At 42.3% G+C, this 10,575-nt stretch overlaps 1 protein-coding gene across 3 annotated transcripts in view; it reads left to right on the forward strand.

Annotated features, from left to right (window-relative positions):
* Positions 1–10,575, forward strand: part of LOC146198200 (uncharacterized) — a 42,471-nt gene extending 31,896 nt beyond the window's left edge. For all 3 annotated transcript variants that reach the window (XM_084593598.1, XM_084593597.1, XM_084593599.1), the window contains 2 exons: positions 2,814–2,975; positions 8,954–10,575. In XM_084593598.1, coding sequence (XP_084449724.1) covers positions 2,814–2,975; positions 8,954–10,236 — 1,445 coding nt within the window. In that variant the 3' untranslated portion in view covers positions 10,237–10,575. The remainder of the gene's footprint in view (positions 1–2,813; positions 2,976–8,953) is intronic.

Genomic DNA, 10,575 nt, shown 5'->3' on the forward strand with positions numbered 1-10,575 from the left:
AGCCTTCATAGCCTGAGTCGCTTTGGAGCGTTAAATTGTGTGAACCAACTAAGTTCATAACTAACCTGGCCAGGTGCAAGCTATTTGTTGAGGCATAACAAGATAAGTCTGCTTGATTTTTCTGCACTGCACTAACTGTTTCTTGTTTGATTTAGTTAGTGCACTGTTTGGCTGATTTACTTATAGAATGCTTAACTTTGCCTTCCCTTTTATGGTGTGAAATTTGGTCCACAGGCAGCCACCATTGCTTTAAATTAATTCTAAACATGTTAACCTAGAGACATACTTAACTGATTTCAAAGCTTGAGGTTGTTGTTTCATCATAGAACAAAGCCATAGTGCAGCAGTAGTCATGAGACAAAAGCAAGATGTTGGCATATAAAGCATAGATAGGTTTAGAAGATGGGTACACAGAGTCAGAGGAAACTGATTTCCTTTGACATCGCACTGCATCTTTGTGCTACATCTCTTGCTGAAAAATTTGTAGTTTAAAAGATGTGATGTTTCCATATAAAATGGTTCATTGCAGTAGTTCTATTTTGGATTATACTCTTCAAACTGGCCCTAGTCTGTATGTATTCAAATTTGAATGATTTCATCTAGGCAGCATTCTTGTCATTTCCCTTGTTGTTTAATGTCAGCTGCTGTTCATCAGGAAGGGTTTAGCAGGAGCCAAACTTAAAATAGAGCTAATCCTAGGTCCGTATTCTGAGTCTGCATCATTTTCAGAAGTGTCGTTATTGCCTCAATCATGAGTCGTATGATTGATGGTAACGCCGGAACAAGAAGTGGCTACCACTTCCGGTATTTCCACTAATCATATCACTCGAGGTCAGACAGGTAGCAACACTTTCGATAGTGACGCAGACTCGGAATACAGACCGTAGTGGAGGTTTTTGAGTGGACTTTAGCTGCATAGTTGAAAGTTTACAGCTCACTTGGCCAGTCCCAGGTGAGAATGCACATTTGGTTTCAGTTTAATTGCATGAGGCCCGTAATGAATGTTACTGGTAGACAAGCTAGGAATGCACAGTACTCACTCGTGCCAGGTGGAACTATGTAAGTCTCTAACCATGTAACTTCTAGTTGTGCCTCCAAATCAAAACAGTGTTTACAGCTGCTTTAAAGTCGAAGTGAGTTCGGGTTTGGTTTGGCTTACTGGGCTGAACGTCATAAAGCGACTCGGGCAATGAGAAACGCTATAGTGATGGACTGCAGGTAATTTAGATGACAGGTGTTCTTAAAGGACTATAGACACCAAATTTTGGTGGCATTTTTCTTCTTGTTAATGATGCCCAAGTCACTGCTGTATATCCATCCATATGTCGTTTTGGCCTACGATCGCTAAATAATCTATAATTGGATTTTATTTTCTCACCAGTTTTAGTTTCGACAGCCAAGAGATGGCTGTGACGTCACAATCATGTCTTGATGCGCGACATGAAAAAACAGTGATATAATCCCTCATTCTTCACTTGTAGTGATTCCTGTCCTTGAGGCAAGAGGCAAGCTGGATGTATCATTGTAGTGAATTCAAATGATAGAGCAATGATTGCATCGCTGTATTTTCATCCCTCGCGTGACCTAGACTTGACTGTGACGTCACAGCCATCGCTCAGCTGTGGAAACCAAAACAGATGAGAAAAGAAATTCGATTATAAATTATTCAGCAGTCGTAGGCGAATGTGATGTGGTGACCCGTGTACACTAATGTCATAAGCATAATTACAAATTATAAAACACGAACCCAAAAATTTGGTGTCTAAGTCTTTTAATTTTAAGGCCCATTCACACTTGCAGCTCTCTGTGATTGTGTGACAGTTTCGGTCGAAAGCAACTGTTGCAAATGGTTGCACTGGTTTAAGAGCGACAGTCACAGGCCATTCAAGCACTGTTCGATTTTCCAGCCTTGTAAACCATCCTTCCAGCCTTAATTTTCCAGCTTTGCTCGCGAATTGGGAGCCAACCAATGGCTCAGCTGAAATTGATGGAAGTTAGTTTTACATCTGGCATCTCTTTGCTGATGAACAGTCAAGATCAAGTCTCATTCTAAACAAGACCAATTTGGGAAAGCGACCCGTGGGTCTCCTTTGCAAGTGTGAACATCAGTCGTACAGAATGGCTTCCTGGTCGCATGCGACAGCTAGTTGTTGCATATGCTTCGTGACTTACAAGTATAACTAAGGCTTTAGATGTGCACTAACATAACATAGCACACGAATGTCTTACATCGACAGCCATGGCGGGAAACCATCACGAGTTCCCCGTCTCAATAGTCGAGCGTCTTGGTGAAAAAGAAAAAAGAATTCTGAGCAACCGTGGTGAGGCAGCTGAGTTCACGTTACACTTGGTGCCATGCTAGAATAATATACTTTTTTAGTAGCAGTGTAACTGTGACTGATTACTGGTCATTGGAATTTAACTAATGAAACTTAGTTTTAAATTAGGACCAGCAGACTTTTTATTTGGGCTGTCACTTTGAAATGCTGACCCCATTATCCAAACCAAACCTTCTTCAACCAGTTACATTCATAGTTGAGGAATTTCACTGGAGAGATAGTTTGTAGTAATAAAGGAGATAGGCTACGTTCCTTTAACTGTCTACTGAAGAACGGCATTCAGCTACACTCTGTTGAGGTCATTGTCAAGTTCAAAATGCATATGAACAGCAGTGTACAGATTGTATACAACGGATTTTTCTTTTTTTTGTGCAGTTTTAAAAGCAGCTTGGCATTTTTAAATGATAAAACACTGGATTCTTTTGCGAGTGTGAGACGTAGAGCACTCCTAATCTCCTGATGCTCTTACAACAGGTCATGCAAGGCTCATGTTTCGAGAGGAAGTTGGTGTCCAGGATGCTGTGGTTGCTGTGGCTCTGATGGAAGTTTCTATGCAGAGCTCAGCTCTTGTGGAAAATGTGGATGCTTTGCATACAGGATTCGCCAAGGACCCAGAAGAAGAGTACAAAAACCAGGGTAAGACCAGATTTTTTTTTTTTTTGCCTTTTTTTCACATGTTCGCCAACAGCATGAACCTACAAGAACGGTGCACATTATGGAAAGAGAATGCCATTCATATGAGAACCTGACTGGACACATTAGTACATTGATAAAGGAAAGGTGGCAATAGAAAAGCACTAATATACAAGAGGCAGCCCTTCAAGTCGAGCATCAGTGGATGAAACAAGCATCAGTGCATGCATAAGCAAAGTTATTAGCACAGGTAAGGTAAAAAAGATATGTATAGTATGTCAGAGTATATGTTCTTAGAGTTGTACAGACAGAAAAAGTTGTTAATAGGATTACAGTTGCTAGTATGTCCAGGATAAAAACAGCTTGCAATCTCAACCTTGTGCATGAAGGCACTCTGGTAACACTGACGACAGTATTTCAGAGCAGTCAATGTTAGCATATAGCACCTTGTAAGGGAAAACAATATCCCACTTCCCTCAGCATGCATTGAAAGGAACGAGTTGCAGATAACAGAGCAGTGGATCATAATTAGGGGAGTTAGTACCTTTAGATTGGACTGGGGGAAAAAAACAGTAAAAGTAGGTCAACTCCAGTTTCGAAAATTCAGTTGTTGCTGAGAAATGTCACCATTCTTGATGCGCAGGATGTAGTTAACTGGCTGTTGAATAGAAGTTACACTCAGAGGACAAAATCAAAAATTAATTAAGTAGGGTAGCCACAGGCACGATGAAACACAGTTTTGGATAAGTGCTGTAGTTATGCAATTTGAGGTCTTGTTCAGCTAGCTTATGCACCTCTGCAAGCTGAGATGCATCACTTCCTCACTGCCTTCGAGCTAAGGCATGTTTGTTCGCTGTTATTGCCTGCTTACAGCAGTTATAATCAGTTAAGTATGTTTATCACGTGTGTGTAGGACACTGACGCGAAATCAGGTATGTATGAGTGTTATGAAAACGTATCATGTTCTGACCACCGTGACAATTGGGCGGCAGTTTAATCACTCCCATCAACGCACAGACCATGTGATGGCCTGCCCTCTGGCTATTCCAACCAAGCATATCAACACAATGACAGCATGTCTGCCCAATATTTAACGGAACTTTTGTTTCTGTTTGCCAGCTATCTCATTTAACCTGCGTTACCTTTTTAGTGACCACGGCAATTCCTTCAACAAGCTCAGCTTGAATTATGCTACCATTTGCGCATTGATTGCCGGTAAACTTCTCATTCTTATAAAAATTGCGAGATTGACTTCGAGTGACTTTCTTAAATGCGTGACTTCTGCGTTAAATCACCGGAAAAGTCGGTAATTCATCCGTTGAAAATTATATTCGCTGAAGAAAAAAAGAAGTGAAATTGTGCTCTGAAATAAACACCAAAAGAAGTCTACTGAATTTTTAATCAATGAAAATCACAATCAGTGAAATTTCACCTGCCAGTGCATTAGTCATATAAAGCTAGTATTGCTACTTTTGCTCTATTTTCTGCATTGCCACAGTTGAAAGAGAATGTCTTTACATAGAAGCAGCCTTCATGCACGGTCTTACCAGGATGCTAAACAAATGCACTATGCAGCCATAATGTACCCTTTTTTTCTTCTATCGGCAGTAACTCACTCACATAGCACCATTGGTGCTATTCTCCCGCTGTTGTCTTTTATGGCATGTCTATTGCGGTCGCATTGATGATATAACAGGTTGGTACTACCTGAGCTTTTGCAAGCTACAGCGCACCGGCTGCACACCTGATTCTAGCCTTCAAAAGTGGTGTGCTTTTGCGAGCTGCAGCCAACCAGGGGCCTACATGACAGGTTCTAGCCTTCAAAAGACAAGGTGTTGCCAATTTGGGATAACATCAAAGTGGACAAAATCGACATGCAGCAAAAGACGACATCAGGAAAATACCACCCCATGTTCTCATCACTACTCTATTACCTCATGCATCACATGACTGTCGCATTACAGTTTTCCTCATTAAAATTATGCTTCTGTACAGTATGTCTTCTCTGCCTAGTCATGCATGATGATCCAAACTAGAATATAGAATATGCGTCGTCAGGTATAAGGGCGTCATAACGATGCTGTCTGTCACAGGAATGTGCGATAATGCAAGATAAAATGCTTTTTTCGCTACGTTGACTAGGGAGTTAAACTAACATGAATAATTGAAAGTAGCATATTAAAAAAAAAATGATAATGCTTTCTTTTATGTACACATCCAATCGCCGGTTGAAATCACCTAGTTGACCTTTGAAAGTTTGAAGTGGCCTAAAGTGAGAAGTTTATATTTTCTTACATCAAGAATCTGTTCAACACCAGTGAAGATACATAGTTCAAAAATGGCATAATTAAACAAGGGCAGGAAATAAACACAGCCTACAAGGTAGCGGTCCTGCATAATAATTTCATCCCAAACACCCTCACTGCAGCCTTAAAGAGGTGAGAGCCGACCTACAAGCAGCGCGAACACCACTGCCTTTTTAACATGCCTGCTATAGTACCTGTAAGCACTACAAACATTGTGTGAGGTAGGAAAGTAGCCATTGCTGTTTGTGCAATTGTTGAGCTAGGTTTCAGAAAGGTAGATGATGTCGTATTCACAACCAGCCATGTTGGCAAAAAAGAAAAAACACATGAAGCACTGTGTGAAATTATTTAATGTTCTGCTAACACAAGCAGAGGTTGTGGTTTATATTAATCATTTTAAAGAGAGTGTTTCAGTAGACATATTCTGAAAATGGTGGAAAGGTAGAAATGCCACAAATATGCACAGCAGACAGAACCAACAGGCCAAATGTCACCCTTAGTCAGAAGGCCTTATGAGCTTTCATGGTCCACAGCAACATGGAGCGAATTTTAAGAGTAATTGTTTGTCTTGAGACATTTACGAAACGCTTGCCTTCAAGATGTCTTGACTCTAACTTTGGAACATCACCTGCAGAGGTTGCTTGGTCTGAATGAGAAACAAAAATTCCTGCTTAAGGCCTCACCCCGGCTACAGCAGAAAGTACACTTTCCCTGTCAATGTCAAAAGAGGCATCCTGACATGCACGCTTTGCAGCTCATGCACTACTGACTGCAGTTATGTTGCACGCAGTCACGAGGCTACACTGAACGTGCGTGATTGCACTCTCGTAGCAATACCAGAAAGGAGACACTTTGGCATGAATTGTCCGTTATGCAAAAGTCGGAAGTGATGAAGAAGGTACCATGAACGCCCCAGAAGTGGCACGCACCCCGCATCATGCCACAGAATGCAAACTGGAGGACGCAGCACCCATATTATTCATATGAGTCCTTGTGCAGACAAACCTCTCAACGTTTCGCTGTAGTGTACTAGAATAGTTTCACATAGCACTGCTCCAGGCAGAGGCACATTGCCGGAATGAACCAGCACAAGGCGCAAGGAAAAGCGAGCATGCCTCCTTGCATCATCATACGTATCGTTACGTGAAGGCACAGGGTGCAGCAATCCTTGGAGCGCAGGTTTAAATTGTATTCTTCTGAGGCAAGTATACCACCCTCTAAACACATGAATAGGTAGCTGAGGATTGTGGGAGAGACGTGCCCCTATGCCAAAGACCATGAGTGCAAGAAAATGGCAGTCCTCTTTGTAGCGACGACCATGCATCTGCCTCAAAACTCCATCTTTCCACCAATATGAACTATTGAAGGACGTAAAAATTAATCTAGCGCCTGCTTCGAAGTTGGTATCTGCCGACAACACAGCCATGAGCGCCAATGCCGACGGAGTGCTCGCCTCAGTCGTGGTGATAGTTCTGTATTCTTATCCTTTTGGTCATTTTCATCTTTCAGACCTCCTGTGCAGCAGGTGCAGTACAGTTCCCACCGTGGCGTGTTTACATTCGCATCTCAATTTTGTCTCATCACATGTGCTTGTCAACGATATGCTGAACTGCACAGCCGTCGTCAAAGGCTAAGTTTTGTACACAGCTGCTACACTGTATGCAACATGTATGCTAACATCCACAATGATATGGTCATGTTGCTATGTCAGAGTGAACATATGACCATCGACTGCTTCCTCCAAAAATTTATTTTCCTGAATTCTAGATCTGTCTAGAAATGTTTGAAGTTTCTGAATACTGCTGTTCACTTTGAAGACCAAGTCGAATACCACATTATTTGCTTCGACATTCGAAACGCTCGAATATTTGTGCAACCCTAGTTTCAGCTGTTAAAGCACTTGCTGCCCTTGCACACACCTTCACCAGAAGCTGAAAACAAAAAAGATTGGGGGGGATACATAAGCTATGCTTTCAACGGTACAATGTGGCAGCAGTATTGGCTCCCATCTTTTACTCCTATTGCAGACCTTCGTTTGCATACATGCACTTTGCTACTCACGTAATTGCTAATCATATAATTTGTACTTCTGTTATCCCTCACATTAATTAGCCTATAAGGCCACATGACATAGATGTAAAGCCCCGCTTTAACCAAGCGATTCGAATGTGCCTGTTTGGCCCAGAGGTAAACGTCTGACTCTATATTCAAGAGTTCTGGGTTCAATTCCCATCTCCATCCTCTGCCAACTCACATCTCATAGAAGCTACCTGCGTTCACAGCTCCTGCCAGCTCAGCCCTGTCACATCGTCTTCTGAAATCGCACAAGCCACTAACCAATCAGTGCTTAGTCATGTCACCTGACAACTGCCACCTACCAGAGGCACGCTCACGATTTTTTACACACAAATCAGACAACATCGACGCCAGATATTTCGCTCAATGGGAGCCTTAACGCTTTCGCATTAAAATTGCACTCCTCAGCTTAAGTGTCAAGGCAATTGCAATGAGATCACAGTTTGCACTATGCTTAATTCAGATATTATTCTTGGTGTAAAGTGGGTGCTTATGCATATTTCGAAGGTATCAGATGACGTAGCCATCTTGTACATTTCCCAGCATGGTAGCAGGTCTGAGACGGACGGACGGACATGGAGAATGGCGGTATAATACAAAGGGAGAGTGGCGGGTGCATGATGCAGTGAAGGGGATGTGAGAACGGACGGAACGAAACGGGACGGGATGGGATGGATGCAGGTGGACAGACGGACGGATGGACAAACGGACGGGTGGGTGGGTGGCCTTGGGGACCTACACTCTATAAGGCAAGGTTATGGCTGTATGGCCCCCGAGGCCCCTACAGCCAAAACACAGCGAAGATATGGAATATGCTTATAAGACATTTATTTTGTAGCAACACATACAAAATAGCTTCGCCATAGATGCACAATTGAAAATTATTCGACGATGTGCTTCTCTTATAACGGTTCCTTAATTGAATCTCCGGCTTTCTGGAGAAAAAGTTGGCTTGAAACGTAACAGCCCGAGTCCTCGGCGAGTTACGTGAAGGCACAGGGTGCAGCAATCCTTGGAGCACAGGTTTAAATTGTATTCTTCTGAGGCAAGTATACCACCCTCTAAACACACGAATAGGTAGCAGAGGACTGTGGGAGACAAACGGGAGACGGACGGACGGACGGACGGGGTCATGGCTTTCGATCTCATTGGTAGTATGCGACTGTCTTACTTTTTGTTAAACTGTAAGTGATTAATTTACTAACTTCCCTCTCACCAACACGACAGATAAAAAATAAAAGAGAAGTATCCCCCATGCTTGCTCTATTTCTATAATCGTTGATTTTATTCAATTGCATTTGAAGGTGCAGTTTGTACATTCTAGTAGTACATCACAAAATTCAAAAGCCATATATTTTGTACGTACTTCCGCTGAACTGCAGTTGTTTCAGGAATGAGAAACGGACTAATGCATCAGAATAATGAACCATTGGTGCTGTTGGTACGTAACAGTCAAGTATTGGCCATTGGGCAATAGACTTCAAAGAAAATCACATGTGGGCCCTGTGAACCTTGAGTGAACCATTGTGTCATGCAATTGGATCATGCATGAAATGCTACATTATGCTCATATTGTGGCCCCTCTGTATTCTCTTTCAGCAAAAATTATTCTAACACGACTTGGCCTTGATGAGATTCTCAAGGAGGAGCTGAGTCGCTGCAATGAAAAAAGCGGCAATTCGCCCCATAGAAGCACCACTCACTCAGTGTCATCACTACAACAAACCAGGACCTGCAACAGCAGTATGGCTACAGCCCAGAATTCACAACCAGCTTGTCGTGATGCTCATATTGAGCGCATCAACATAGGCCAGTTTTCTTCCTCTATGTCACAGAGCAGCTGCAATAGAGAAAAAAGTTTTGAAGAATCTAGACAGGCCAGATTCATTGGATCACACGGTGATCAGAAGGCTTTGAAAAATTCTAAAGGGAAGTGTTCAAGAAAAGACATTGTTACTACACCAGTGCAGTGCAAAACAATTAATAAAGATAAAGAAAACTTCGAAGACTCTACTAAAAACTGCAGCAACCCTGGACAAAACCATAAGGACCTTGCTGCTAAGAAAACAAAGTCTTCTGCTAGGAAGACTAAGCCTGCTACTTCAGAAACTTCAGAGACATCCCTACCTAATGAGCCACCAGAAGAATGCCCAGTGGCAGTTAAAAAGAGGAGTGCAATCTTGCCCAAATCTGATGCTCATCAAGATGTCGATATTGCAGAGTTCCTCAAGACTTTTGTTCGCAAGACAAAGAAGCAGACCTCTACATGCAGGGGAAACTCTCCTCATGAAAACTGTCCCGTTCCACTCAAACTGGCTGCAGTAACACAACAGCCAGGCCAAGTCATTAAGCACGGCACCTTATCACCAGGCAACACAGGTGAAGCTGAGATGCTGACATCCTCCCGTGCTGACTGTCATGAGACCGACAATCTTCAACAAAGCTGCCTGGTCGATGCACAACAGCAAATCTCCGCCAGTGTTAATGCTTTGAATGAACGAAGAAATGAAAGCAATGCAGCAGTAAAAGGACCGAGACAAGGAACAGGTGTTGGTTTTACTAAGGCACAACAGAACTTGAAAAAGTTTGCGTTTGTGAAAGCTGCATCAAGCCCATCACTTCCCACATCTGTGAAAGCAGTGACAAATGGAACATTGCAAGCAAGTAGCAGTTCAGTGGACACTAGTGCATCCTTTGATGGTAGCGACAGTTTTACAAATATCACATCATCAGTCTTGGACCAAGGTAAGCCATCAACTCAGGGCACAACTAGAAAACATACTTTGGGAATTGTTGATGATAATGAACTTGGATTAAATGATGATGACTGGATGTTTGACTTTCTGCCTAATGAAAAGCGGCAGAGAAGAGATAAGGAATAACCACTATATGTTGAGCGCTGCAATGCGTTGTTTGTCTGATGTAATGTTCAGTATGTTGTTATTAAAACATTCATGAATTGTGTCTTGCCTGTAAGGTGCAGGTTTTTTCTTTGTGTATTCTTATATGTTAGAGAGCAGTTACATTAGAAAGTTTCTGCTTAGCTGACTGTATATCTCTACAGTATAGTGGAGCAAGTTGTGCCTGTCCTTTTTTAGGTATATCGACTCGTGTACAGCAGGTGGCTGGCAGTAGTAGTACTAAATGGTAGCACAGTGCCACAATATTTATTCTTCCCTTCTGCTGTGGCTGAATAAAAGTGGGCATATTCAGATCCAAAA

This window comes from Amblyomma maculatum, chromosome 2 (genome assembly GCF_055883805.1).
Source record: "Amblyomma maculatum isolate TAMU_Amacu chromosome 2, ASM5588380v1, whole genome shotgun sequence".
NCBI classification, from domain to species: Eukaryota; Metazoa; Arthropoda; class Arachnida; order Ixodida; family Ixodidae; genus Amblyomma; species Amblyomma maculatum.